This window comes from Zootoca vivipara, chromosome 2 (genome assembly GCF_965207765.1).
Source record: "Zootoca vivipara chromosome 2, rZooViv2.hap1.1, whole genome shotgun sequence".
In the NCBI taxonomy this organism is placed as follows: Eukaryota; Metazoa; Chordata; class Lepidosauria; order Squamata; family Lacertidae; genus Zootoca; species Zootoca vivipara.
This window is the reverse complement of record NC_142584.1, coordinates 12,397,967-12,411,847: the sequence shown is the minus strand read 5'-3', so window position 1 is coordinate 12,411,847 and position 13,881 is coordinate 12,397,967. Positions and strand designations below refer to the sequence as shown.

The 13,881-nt window shown below is 46.6% G+C and overlaps 2 protein-coding genes across 3 annotated transcripts in view; both read left to right on the top strand.

Annotated features, from left to right (window-relative positions):
* Positions 1-6,299, top strand: part of TIMELESS (timeless circadian regulator) — a 49,294-nt gene extending 42,995 nt beyond the window's left edge. For both annotated transcript variants that reach the window (XM_060272037.2, XM_060272038.2), the window contains exons 27-30: positions 691-799; positions 2,650-2,698; positions 3,571-3,656; positions 5,249-6,299. In XM_060272037.2, the coding sequence (XP_060128020.2) occupies positions 691-799; positions 2,650-2,698; positions 3,571-3,656; positions 5,249-5,328 (324 nt within the window). In that variant the 3' untranslated portion in view covers positions 5,329-6,299. The remainder of the gene's footprint in view (positions 1-690; positions 800-2,649; positions 2,699-3,570; positions 3,657-5,248) is intronic.
* A 3,996-nt stretch (positions 6,300-10,295) lies between these two features.
* On the top strand, positions 10,296-11,824 carry LOC118081587 (apolipoprotein F-like). Its single transcript, XM_035108082.3, has one exon. It carries the CDS (start codon positions 10,296-10,298, stop codon positions 11,400-11,402), a length of 1,107 nt encoding a protein of 368 aa, XP_034963973.3. The 3' UTR covers positions 11,403-11,824.
* The last annotated feature ends 2,057 nt before the right edge of the window (positions 11,825-13,881 follow it).

The window sequence follows — 13,881 nt, the reverse complement described above, 5'->3', positions numbered from 1 at the left end:
GTGGCTTGTATTCCTCTATTGGCGCTCTCTCTCTGTCTGCAGAAATATTCCAGCATTTGTGCTCTGTTGCAACATTGAACATTCAGTTGGCTCTTTGTAATCTTGCCTTTCATACAATCATAGAAGATAGGATAATTATTAATGCGGTGTTCCTCCCCCCTGCCCTGCATTTATTTCGTAAAGGTTTGCCTTTTCTATCTTGGTATCTGTCCTTTCTCCTTTTTTGACTATGTCGCAGTGTTTTGTCCCAGTGATTTATGACCAGAGCAAATTTGGATTATATCCTGATTTGCCCAAGGCCTTCTTGCAAAACAGAATTTTCCCTCCCTCTCTCCTCCCTGCATAGTGTCCCCTCCACACATTGCATCTGCTTTGGAGTGGTAGATGAACCCCTAGAACAATTTTTTTTTGGGGGGGGGAGGCACACATAAAGAGGACAAGTTCCATTGCACAAGTGGAACTCCTTACATGGATGAAACGACTTTGTTGCCTACAACCCTTTAAAACCAAGCTGGTGCACCAATCCTTAATTTCCGCTACTATTGCAACTAATTCGAGGGCAATAATCCCCTTCATTTAGCTCTTCTGGGAACAAGAAGCTTGCAAGGGGGAGCCAACTGCAGAAGCAAACAGTGCCTTCTTGTAACCCGGAGCTAGCAGCATGTATTTTACCTTCTTTACTTCCTACAGGAATCTTTCTGGCGCATCCCAGCCAAGCTCAGCCCAGAGCAACTACGACAAGCAGCTGCTTCCATTGCTTCAAAAGAAGTGGAAGGGGAGACCAAAGAGCAACTAGCTGGTAGGTGTATGGAAGGGGAAACACACTGAAACAACCCTGCCTGTTGAAAAGGCATGCCACTCCCTTGTTCCAGCAGCGCCACTGGCTACCAGTCTATTCTGGGCACACACAATTCAAAGTGCTGGGTACAACCGATGAAGACCCAAATGGCTTAGGTCCAGGCTATTTGGGAAGCCATGTTCCCTCATACAAACCTACTTGGGTTTTGAGGTCAGGAACTAAAAAATGCAAAATGAATGAATTAGAAGCTCAATTGCTCCTAGTCCCTCTAAAGGTCCCATTCCCCTTGCCAAATAGACCTTTCACTTCCCTCAGAACCTCCATTGTTTGTCATATATAAACAGTCTTTTGATTTAGAGTCTCTTATTGTTGTAGATGCACATGTTGTAAAATGAGGGCGTATTTGTGCACTAGTTTTCTTCCTCTAGGCAGCTGCCCATATAACATGGGAAACGGTTTCACATGCTACTTTTCTGCGTTTAAGTGTCTTTAAAACACCCGAGTACAAATAAAGGACAGACACTTAAAAGTATCAGCACTAATGCCCCCAAGCTCAGCCCTCACTGATTGCACAACTCAGTCTAGAATAACTTCCTCCAACTTGTGGTTAATCTGTAACCCATTTTAGCATCCTAGTTCATACTGACATTATTGAACCCAAAAACGTTAATCTAGATGGGCATGCTCTCAAATGCTTACACAGGGTTCTCCCCCCCCCCCCTTTTAAGTTTCGTTTCTTAAAAAACATGTGAATTTGCGGAATTGGTTTCTGCCTTCTCATATTGTTGCATTTCTCTGGGTGGGGAAAGATTCTGGCAGTCCTGGCAGAATGGGAGACATGGAGTATGTCCCAGCTGCATCTGTAATCAGGGCAAGATGTTTTTCAGGCCTAACCAGCCTATGACCCCATGAGCAAGGCATAGCCCAACTAGCATAGTAACCTTCCAGGGGCTTGATGAACATCCTGCTTTTATACCTGGCTGGGAAAAGGGAGCACATGGCAGGCCATAAGGCAGGCATGTCCAAAGTCTGTTTCGGCTGTTGCTGTTTATTAATCTCCTTCCATATACGGTATGTGGTAGCTCAAGTCAGTAGGGCGTGAGACAGTTGAATCTCAGGGTTGTGGGTTCAATCCCCATGTTGGGCAAAAGATTCCTTCATTGCAGGGGGCTGGACTTAGATGACCCTTGCGGTCCCTTCCAACTCTACAATTTCTTTGATTCTATGTCTCCAGGAGATGTACATAGTGTAATAAAAGCAGCAAATATTTTTTTTAAAAAAAGAAAATAAGAATGATGCAAAGTTAACATCCGTGGCAGAGACTTTACTCATTCAATTGGGAAGACTTCTCAAAGCAAAAATGACTTCAGCTGCTTCTGGGAAGTCCAGGTAGTGGACACCTGTTGCGTCTCTACAGGAATGCTGGTTGCACTGAAAGCACCACTCGTGAGTTACTATGGAGAGGGCTTCTGAAATCCTTGGAACTTGCAGGAGAAATTCTTCTTCAGGAGGCAATGACCTACTGGGGTTACAAAAGGGACATCTCAAATAACATGTCCCTGAGCTGTATTAGGTGAATACAGCCATGGGCACAAAATTCTATAGACGTTGCTATGCCTGAGATGTTCAGTAATTCATAATAATTATAATTATAATAGCCTGTGCTACGGTTGGGTGTTTGGGAGACCAGCTGTTCTGGAAAGTTTTAGCACCTTCCTTAGAGATCTTTTACTCGAATTAAGTTTGTCAGGAACCTTCAACTGAATTGCCTTGCCACCAAGCTGCCACCTCCCTTTGCAGAGCTGCCTTTGTCTTCCCAGCTGACGCACTTTCTTTCTTGTCGGTTTCAGCGGAGGAGCATCTCGAGACAGAGCAGCCAAGATGCCTGACTGTGGGAAAGTAAGAACTGGGGGCACCGGGGTGTGGGAAGGTGACAACACCTCATACAAAGTGGGCCAGATGAATTGCAATAGCTTAAAAGCATGGAGGAGGCTGCAATAGCCAGAAACAAACTCAGGTGTGGCATGCAGAACACAGGAAGCTGCCTTTATTCAGAGTCAAGACCATTGATCCATCTAGCTCACTGTTGTCTACATGGACTGGCAGCAGTTGTTGTTTCCTAGCCCTATCCAGAGCTGCCAGGAGTTGCAAAACTGCTACGGCCCTTCCCCCTTCTGTATTCATTCTAGATCTTGGGTGGGGTTCATTTATAACGGAATTGAGCAGCTCTGTGCTTCAAGCCCAGGATTTATTTTTATTTTTATTTTTATTTTTGCACATCTGATTCACAGAGGCAGAAAACAATGAGTCACATGCAGCCTTGCACTTCCAGCTCTCAGAGTGAAAGCTGCCATGTTCTGAGCAGGAGCACAACAAGGAGAGAAGTTGGTTGCTTCCTGTCCGCTCCCATTTGCCACTTCTTTCTGTTTGCTGCACTGCTCCATTGTTTGATACTTTCTGAATTCAATCGATGACCAGCCACCAGCAGCTGGAATCCTGCTGCTCTGATTTTTCTTACTTGGTTTTCTTCCCCGCCCCCAATTCAGTCCACATCTCCCTGTTCTTTTCAGAAGTTTATGATTTGATACGAAAGCAAAAAACCTGGCACACCATTCTATAGGTTTGTGCCACCTGAGCTACAGGTTTTGGTGGTGGAAACCTGCCTAGAGCACTGGGGTGGGATTCTGCATTCTTCTCTCCCTGAGTCTATGTCTGGCATTTGTATGTGGCAGGCACACACCAACACCCCTCTTTCTTGCCCTTGTTTCCAGGGAGGAGCCCGTCCAGCCCCCTCTGGGACCCAAGAGGAGGCGCTTGGTCATTGATGGTGAGGAGCAGGAAGAAGGCAACAGCCAAGGTATGTCTCGTGGCGGTAATGTAGTTACTTCCATCAAACGCCATTTCCCAACCGCCATCTCTGCTCTTTCGCAGCCCATACTAATAATAATCCCTTTGATGCTTCTCTTGGGATCACAGATCATCTGTAGGAGTGTCGCTGGTTGTCCCCAAGTTGTGGAGGCTCATTTGGCATCCGTATGAAACTGAGCCTTCAGAGTTAATGACTCGCTTCTGTGGAATGTTCTCCCAATAGGGTTCGTCCACACTTACTCCTCGCTGCCGCCCCGCTCTTTCCAGGAACAGGTCCATTCTTAAAAGCTTTGTGTCTGAGCAGTTTTTCTCCCTGCAAAACCCACTCTTTAGCGCTCAATCGCAGCATGCGTCAATTTGCGTTTTCTGCAGAGTCCCATTTGCACCGATCAAGCTTTAAAGGGTGGGTTTTTCGGGGGCAGAAACACACACACACAAAAGTGCTCAGATGCGGAGCTTTCCAGGCACGACCTGTGCTGCAGAGGGCGGAAGAAAAGCTATGTGGCTATGACCTCAGCTGACACCTTCTATAATGACTTCCAAACATTTACTGAAGACTTCTCTTTGCTGCTGGTCTTATGCAGACAATTAAGGGGGAGGGAAATCTAATAGTCAAACTGGTGGTCTGTGTTCAGTTTTTTGTAGTGTTTCTATTTTAACTGTAACCCGCTTTGCTGTTGTTGTTGTTTTTATGAAATTGCAGTATACAAATATTTTAATTAATAAATAAAAAGAACAATATCCGAAAGGCTGTGGGTTCCCCATCCCTCATGCAAAGGCTTCTGTGAGCTCAAAGTACCTTCCCAGGACCTTGTCTGCATCCACCTGGTCATCATCAAGGTGCAAGGGAATAGCAGGCCATTCTGCCCTGTTTCTGCTGCAGATGTGACTGTATTTCCCCCCCCCCCTTAATAATACTGTCATTGTTTTATGTTTCTGCGAATTCAAATCAATTGAACAACAATAGAGTAGCAACCCCCGCCCGTCACCCAATTGAGAAAAATAGGGGAGTGGACAGGGAGGGGGGGAGCAGAGGCGTCAGTAGGCTACTAGAACAACCAGCTAGATATACTAAGAGATAAGAGAGACAAAAGGCTTTTGATAGAAATTGGGGCAATGGTCTACAGAAGAAAGACAGTGCTGTGATTAGATCATTCCATCCGTCGCAGTACTTAAAAGGGCAGCAGAAATTACCTGCCCCCCCGCCCCCGCCCCAAGAGGCTGTCTGCTGCCTTTATGCATGAGTCACTGTTCTGAGTCTCCTCCTAATCAGAAGGCATGCCAAGAATCCTCAGCTTCTCAGAACTTCAGAAACCCTGCCAAGAATACATTAGTAAAGTTTGAAGGGGGTGGGGTGGGGAGGGCAAAAAGGATGTTCATTATTTGGTAATGGATAGGAAGTGAGAGCAGCTTCTCATACGCTCTCTCTCTGTTTATCCTTCAACATCTTTACCCAGAATGCTGAATAATTCCCATTTTGCTGCAAAAATCCGATTAAGTTACAGCACGGCCTTTTTCCATTGCCCACTTTATCCCTTGCTCTCTTAAGATCACACTGTATTTTTATCTTTGGCACTGCAGGGTCCAGTGATGAGGACGAGCCGCAGCCTGCTGGCAAAAGGAAGTGCCTGCGAATTGAAGAAGATGAAGAAGAAGATTGAAGGAGTTTGCCTCCCTGGCCCAGTTCAGACCAGTTACACCCACTGAGCTGCAAGAACCATCTCTGGCAGAGAGGTCTTTGATAGAGCAGCCTGGAAGGAATCTCTCTCTCTCTCTCCCCTAGCCCCCGTCTCCCAGTCTTGGTGCACAACACTTCATAGATTTTTGGGATGCAGGCAGACTGAACATGTGAATGAGGCCTGCTAGAGAACGGATGCAGGGAAAAGAAATGTGAGACCTGCCTGAGGAGGGAAGAGGAGAATGGGCTTTCTGCCCACACTTCCTTGCTTTGCTACAGGATACAAGCTGGCACAGGAAGAAGCTTCACTTTAAACTGTTCTATAACCATTTGTACCTTATGACACCTGTGACACAAGGCATTTGTTCTGAATGATATCTGCTGAGAGCCAGCAAAAGCCGCCCTGACAAGACTGACCTGCCAGGCAGAAACGAGGCATGTTGGCTCTTCAAATCTGAAGGCCACTTGGCTTTTGGATTCGCCACCGCTCTCTTTCCGAGCCTGGCCAAAACACGATCTCCTCCCTGTGCTCAAGTCTCAACATTGCCTTACAATACATGTGCACGGTCTTCTGTCTCCATTGCACCTTGGTACCTACCCCTTGATATTCCTTCTTCAAAAATGGGTGCTTGTACTGGAATCACACGAGACTCGTTTGACGTTGGGTGTCAAGAGTTGAATTGTTTTGGGAGGGTGGGGTTCACAAGCAAATATGTGCTCCTGTGCTGGATTTTGCACCCAGGTTACTATTCCTGTCACCAGTTACTTCAGCAGTTTCCCTTACTGACTTCGTTGCTTGGGCTGTTCCAGGCAGAGGCAACGTCAGAGATGTATAAGGGTTGCCTCTTGTGTGACTGTTCAGGGATGTGCCCCCAGTGGCAGAAGGGCAGGAATGTTAGCGCATGACTTGTGTGCTTGTGTTGTGCTTTCTTAATAAAAAAATCCCCCAAACAACTCTTGGCTGACTAGTTCTAAAGAAATCCAGCGCTTCGAAGGTTATTCTGCCTAATAATAATTAATAATAATTAATTAATTATACCCCGCCCATCTGGCTGAGTCTCCCCAGCCACTCTGGGCGGCTCCCAATTGAATATCAAAACAATACACCATGTTTTACATGGCTGCTGAAAAATGCAAGAGCTTCTTGGAGAGAAGCGGACGAGGACTTTGCAGTGGTTTCAGTGTGTTGACTTTCCTTAAAAAGAAGGAGGAAAGCAATAGTAATCCTGCTTTTAGCAATTTCAGGTTTTTCTGTAATTTGAGTATTCCCACATTTGCACATGGGCTCTCTAGCTCTATATCTTTGCACCAAGCCCTGGGATAGGGAACCTGGTGCACTCCAGACGTCATTCGTCTCCAGCTGCCATCAACCCCACCCAAGAATGGGCTCATCCACAATTCTGTTGACCCCCCACTGCTTCCCCCCCCCTCGAAAAATCTTGCTGAGTCGGAGCAAAATGTCAGCTGGTTTTTCTGCAAATTGAGGTTCACTCCTATTCAGCCTGGGTTTTCCCAGGGGAAAAAACGGGACAAGTGGAAAACCTTTTGACCCTGTGCTTTATAGGCATGGAACAAGTGTGGACAGGCCCTGTGGCATTGTAATCCAATATCCGGAGAAGCACAGGGTTCCCAGCCTTAAACTTTAGAGAGCAATTGCTGGGAATTGCAAGTGGGGAGAATGCCGTTAGCACTCACGACCTGTTTGGGAGCTGCCTGGGGTTTTCTGGTTAGCCACTCTGAGAATAAGATGCTGGACCAAATCTGTCTTGGGTCTGATCCAGGACATAAGTGCAACAGGTATTCCCAGCATCTGGTATTCAGGGACAGTCTGCTTCTCACATCAAAGAACACGGCCAGCGGCCAGCAATAGCCGTACTCGTTAATTTACCCAAATCCTCTGTTGGAATCAGTCTAGCTGGTGGCCATCGCTGCATCTTCTGGGAGGCAGTTCCATAGTTTTAACTATGTGCAGCATAAGAGTGTTGCTTTCCGCTCTGTGCCCTGAATCGGCATTCAGCTCCACACCATGCACAACTTTATAGAACTCTTGTCACCTCTGCCCTTAGTCCTTGCTAAACTCGAAATCCCCAAATGTAACTGTTGCTCGCTAAGTGAATAGCTCCAACCCCTTGATCATTTTGGTTGCAAAAGGACTTCTACAGGAATTCTCGCTCAAAGGAGCTTCTGAATCAAAGCCAGAGAACTGCAGCAGAAACCAAAATGAGTTGAGGATGAATACATCTGTGCCCCTTGCAAAGGGCAAGATGATAATGAATTAACTTGATAATGAAGCCGAGTGTTGCAATGGGGCCAACCAGAATATAGATATATAAGCGCCGGGGAGACGGCTCTGCATTCCCAGCTTGGTAATTATACGCCCGTGCCTCGTCTCCAAACAGGTAAGCTGCTCCATTCTGGTGGATGGGCAGGGGCCAGCATGCTATTTGGGGTGGGGGTGGGGAGATTTTAGGAGACTTGTAGAGGAGCAAACTTCAGGGTTTCATTTTGAAGATGATGGCCAGGATGGTGTGTTAGGCTAGCAGGGAAGCGCCTTCTGTTTCTAGAATGAGGATTAGCATCTGGAGAAAATAAAAAATCTTGGCATGTAGAAGCAGCTCAGATGCTGTGACATGGACCAGATCTCTAGGAGTTCCTTGTGCGAGCAAACTTCGCTGCATGCAATTCATGGCTGACTTAAGTGCTTGCACCAAAGGGAAAAGACACTGCTTTGTCGTAACCTTTTCCCCCAGTGAAGAACCCTGATTGCTATTATTTTAAGCAGCTTTACCAACTCCATAGAGAACTCTGACCTGTACAGGATGTAACCTTCGGAACATAACATGTTAGTTTTTTTGAATGCTCGCTTGTTCATTTTTCGTCTCCCACCATTTTGTGACCTATATCTTGAGGGTTTGCACAAGGAATGGGGAATCCGGGGGGGGGGGGTCCAGTTGTTGCTGGGCTACAATTCCTAGCATCCCTGGCCATTGGGATGCCTTAAAGCAGGGGTGGCCAACTCCCAAGTGACTGCGATCTACTCACAGAGTTAAAAACTGGCAGTGATCTACCCTTTTTTTGGGGGGGGGGTTTCAGGTCAAAGTTGTTGAGCTTTTTTAGGAACGAAAGTCCTGTCTTTTTCAGGTGAAAGAGTTGAGCTCTTTTTTAGGGAGAGGAAAGCCCCATTTTGGGGGGGGGGGTGCAGGGAGAAAACGTTGAGCTTTTTTTAGCTGAGCCAAAGTCGTTAAGCTTCTATGGGGGGGGGAGCCAGTGATTTACCACGGACGTCCAGTGATCTACCGGTAGATCACGATCTACCTGTTGGACGTGCCTGCCTTAAAGGTAAAGGGACCCCTGACCATTAGGTCCAGTCGCGGACGACTCTGGTTGTGGTACTCATCTCGCTTTACTAGCCGAGGGAGCTGACGTACAGCTTTAGGACCTCCCTATTTTCATGGGAGAAATGTTGGAGGGTGTAGAGTTATGAAACCCCCGAGCCAAAGAGATAACTATATAACCTTTAGTAAACATCTGGAGGCAGCCCTGTATAGGGAAGTTTTTTGTAACGTTTCACTATGTTTTTATATGTGTTGGAAGCTGCCCAGAATGGTTAGGGCACCCCAGTCAGATGAGCGGGGTATAGATATTAAACTTACTACATACGACATCCCTATTATACGTTGGGAGGGTATGGCCTCCTGTTCTTAAAGCTGCCGCATTCCAGCCAAAACGTGCTCCTGATGAAGGGCTGAATAATACATTTAAAGCACATGACATTCCCCAGAGAATCCTGGCAACTGGTCTACTCACAGTTGTGGCTCCTAGAACCTTTAATAAACTACAGCTCCCAGGGTTCTTTGGCAGAAGCCATGTGTTTTCAATGTACAGAGTGCATGTGACCCTTGTTTCAAGCAGGAGACAAGGCTTTCTATTGGCTGTTCAACTCTTCAGCAGGTCCTGTGTGGGATTACTCAGCAGAGGAGGCGTTCTTCGAGATCTCTGTCTAGACCTGACAAAATGCTGGGTGAGATTAATTCCCTCTTAAGGGGAAGGATGACTCACTTCAACTATCCAATAAGAAGTGAAGCAAGCACTCATTTTGGGGCACGGAGACCAAACTCCAGCAGCTTTTCTTAGGGCACATTCTGCACAGAAAGCAGCTGCAAGCAGAGGTTTTTTTTTTTAAGGAAGCAAACACAAACTCCTAATGCCCTCACATGTAGACTTAACTCTGGCTGCTGCCAGGGCATAGTCCCAGCATTCATTGAAAGCACAATGATAACCGCTTTAAACAGTGATGGCTTCCTCTGAAGAATCCTGGGAGATGTAGTTTGTTGCAGTGCTGAGAGTTACTGGGAGACTCCTATTCCCCTTCCAGAGGTATAGTTTACAGAGTGGTTTAAGAGTCCATTCCTCTTCCCAGAGTTACTCTGGTAACTGAGGGGAATAGGAGTCTCCTAACAACCCTAGTTCCATGTACATAGAAGTCTGCAGTCCCCAGTCAGTCTAAACCACTAAGCCTCTTGGGCTTCCAGATCAGAAGGTTGGCGGTTCAAATCCCTGTGACAGAGTGAGCTCCCGTTGCTCTGTCCCAGCTCCTGCCAACCTAGCAGTTCGAAAGCACACCAACACAAGTAGATAAATAGGTACCACTGTGGCGGGAAAGTAAATGGGGTTTCTGTGCGCTCTGGTTTCCGTCACGGTGTCCTGTTGCGCCAGATGCGGCTTAGTCCTGCTGGCCACATGGCCTGGAAAGCTGTCTGTGGTCAAGCGCTGGCTCCCTCGGCCTGAAAGCAAGATGAGTGCCGCAACCCCATAGTCGCCTTTGGCTGGACTTAACCATCCAGGGGTCCTTTACCTTTACCTTTTTATCTACCCCAATGCCGCACTCCTCCATACAGATTCCCAATTACGAGCTAGATATTCTGTCTCTTCCTTTCAACAGGGCTTCCAATGAATCTGTCCAACATGTACCTGCCCTCGCTGCCTCCCAAGGCCTTCTTGGCTTTCTTCAGCTTCCTGCTCCTATGCCATGAATCAGAAGTGCACTTGCTGTCGATGGCGAATCCCAGGGAGAAGACTTCTGTAGACCACCCACTGACCTCTGACTCCACCTCTGTTCCTCTCCGCATCTTCCTGAGCTCCATCTCCCCCCAATCCCCCCAGTTGCCCCGAAAAGGGGTTTCCTGTGAGGACTTGATGCCTGAAGCCCTGGACGGTTTTGCTGATGTGCCCAAGCTCTCCCAGACCCTCATCCGAGCTGCATTAGTGCTGGCCCTGCAAAGGGCAGGCTGTAGCGGGCATGCGGAAACCCTCGTCCTGCACCTCTACGAGGACCTAGGACAGGTAGATTCGGACGATCTCCTGTTTGCGATGGCCGGGACTCTGAACACCACTCACTCCCCTGGTCAGAGGAAGAGCAGCGTTGCCTTGCAGTTCAACTTGGACCAGCTTGCGCAAACGCCAGTCCGGCACTGCCGAGGTCTGTTGCCGGTGAACAGATCCCTCCTGCACGGCAAGGCGCACAAAGTCTACCGGGGTTTTCCAGAGGCTTCCAAAGCCTGCCAGCGTCTAGGGGATTCCTGTGCCGGAGTGGCCTCCAACGGCAGCAGCTTCTTCCACGTGGTGGAAAGAAAGGGCAGCTACTTCCTGCCCCGCCATGGCGCCTCCTCCTGGCTTCACCAATGCCGCAAGCTTGCGAGAGGCCGCCGTTCCACCTCGGAGTACTGTGACAATGAGATCGAGGCAAAAATCTATGAGGTCCTGGACTTGATTCCTTGGGTCGGCACCTTCTACAGTTTTGCCACCAGCATGTACTATGCAAAGCTGAACTGCACAGAACGGGCACGAGAGCGTGCTATTAACTGCGCCGTAGACATAACCCATGATATGCTGCTACTTGTGACTGGCGGGTCCAGCAACGTTATTGGGATGGGGATTTATGCAGGGCTAAAGGCAGGCTTGAAGTCAGCGGTGCATTCCATGGTCCGGTATATGAAAGAGAATACACACCCTTTTCCTGTCCCTTCCAACTACTCCGGTCCAGTCACCATGTTCTAGTTGCTCCTTAACTGTTCCCAGCCCAGATGAAGCGACTATTGTAAACTCTTCATACCGTGGTGCCTAGAGAACACAATTTTTTGGGGGGGGGCGGCGGCGAAAACAAAGGATCCTTATTTGCTTGCTTTTGTCTGCTAGAAGTGCTAATTCGAAGTGCGGGTTTTGAAATTATTAAAAAGGCCTAGGATAAGACATACTGTATCTGAAAGCAATGTGGGAAATGAACCCTGAAGTTATGCTATTGAGTAGTACAGGAATTGTTGGACTTATTGAATAAAAGACTTTGCTCCTGTACGTGAGAGTGGATGCCAGGCCCAAGACCAGCCAGCCCCCGCAGAAGGAAGAAGCCTCCAGCAAAGAAGATGAAGAAGATCGGCAAACTAAACTATTGAACCATTTAGGTTAATTTAGTCAATGTAGAATCCAAGACAGAAAAAGGAATTATTACAAAAGGGGTAAAGATTTGGTGCTCATCTTTAAAGCTTTGTGTATATACTTTTATGTTAGCATAACTTTTGAAACTCACTTGTATTAAGATGAACAAGGCTTAAAAATTGGACTATTAAGATTAAAAGGTTTTAAGGATGTGCGTGAAGAAGTATTAAACAATGAAACCAGGAGGGGGAGGGGAGGGAAGTCAAGCAAAAATACAGTGTTTTTTCATTTTGATGGTCTCCCCCCCCCCTTTATATACTGTTGTTATTATGTTTACTTTTTGATGTTATCTTTTTGGAAAATAAATAAATTGATAATTTTAAAAAAACCGAAGTGCTGGTTTTGACCTATAAAGCCTTGGATGGCTCAGGACTACAATACCTCAAAGGCTGCCTACCTAGACCCTGAGATCATCTTCTGAGACCCTTCCTTGTGTGCCTCCTCCTTGAAAGGTCCAGAGGACAAAATCACGAGAATGGGCCTTTTCTATAGTGGCTCCCCCTCCCTGGAATGCTCTCCCCAGGGAGGGTCACCTGGAGCCCTCATTATACACCTTTAGGCACCAGGCAAAAACGTTCCTTTTTAACCAGGCCTTTGGTTAATTGACATCCCATGGCTTTTTAAAATGTGTTGGGGGGGGGCGCGTTATTGGGTTGTTTTCGTTTTCATTTTATGTATCTTGTGGTTTAATATTCTGCTTTTACCCTGTGAACAACCACCCTTGAGACCTGTGGGTATAAGGCAATATATGAATTTAATAAAGAATAATAGGAAACGCTTTTCTAAAAACCTGTGTTTCAAAAGTATTTCGGCTCTGGGGCCCCTCCAGGAGAGTGTCAGTGAAAGTGTTTTTAAACATGAGAGATCCAAAGGCTGGCAAATACAAGAAGGGGCCTTTTCTGCAGTGGCCCCCTATTTGTGGAATGCTTTCCCCAAAGAGGTTTGGCTGGCTCCTTCCCTATACACTTTTAGGCACCAGGCTAAAACGTTCCTCTTCAACCAGGCTTTGGGCTGATTGACATCCGATGTGCCCTTTTAAATGTGTTGGGGGTGGGGTTATTGCTTTGCTATTGTCCTTACTTTTATTATGTATTTTGTGTTTGTTTTTTTCTATTGTAATTTTACATTGTGAACCGCCCTGAGATTTATGGATAAAGGGCAGTATACTAATTTAATAAATGATAATAACAATTGTAGTAGTAACAGACATAATAATTCTCAAACATCTGAATTGGAAGACACTGACTGAATGCTCTGCATCAGTGTGAATGCATTGGTTTTACTGGTTGAGGCTAATAAATTGTGCTTGAATTTTAGGAAGACAAGATGCTATTTGAGTCAAGTTCTGGATGGGGTTGCACTTCCTCTGAAGTAGCTGCGTCTTCTTTGGCGATCACTCGAGTAAGATTGTCTTCCATGAACACGGTTTTAACAGTGAGTCTGTAAGTGACTGCGGAGGCCAATTCTGGATCCACACGTCCTTCCACAGTGGGGACATAGGTTTCCGGGCAGGAGTTGATCACAGCAAGGGTTTGCCAAGCGTGTCTTCCTCTTCACACGTTTCTCCCTTTTCATCCTGAGTTTGAACATCTTTAAAGCCCATGACACCTTTGGAAAAGGCTGTTCTCCAATTTGGGCGCTCACAGGCCAGTGTTTCCCAGTTGTCAGTGTTAATACTACATTTTTAAAGATTTGCCTTGAGACAGTCTTTAAACCTCTTTTGCTGACAGCCAGCATTACGCTTTCCATTTTTAAGTTCGGAACAGAGTAGTTGCTTTGGAAGACGATCATCAGGCATCCGCACAACATGGCCAGTCCAATGAAGTTGATGTTGAAGAATCATTGCTTCGACACTGCTGATCTTTGCTTCTTCTAGTACACTGGCCTATCTTCCCAAATGGTGTATAAAAAAATTCGGAGGCGCCGTTGATGGAATCTTTCAAGGAGTCGGAGATGGCGTTTATAAGTGGGCCACTTATTATCACCATCAGAAGAAGCAGGTGCTTAGCTTGAGGATACCTCCTGGATATATCTGTCATCCATA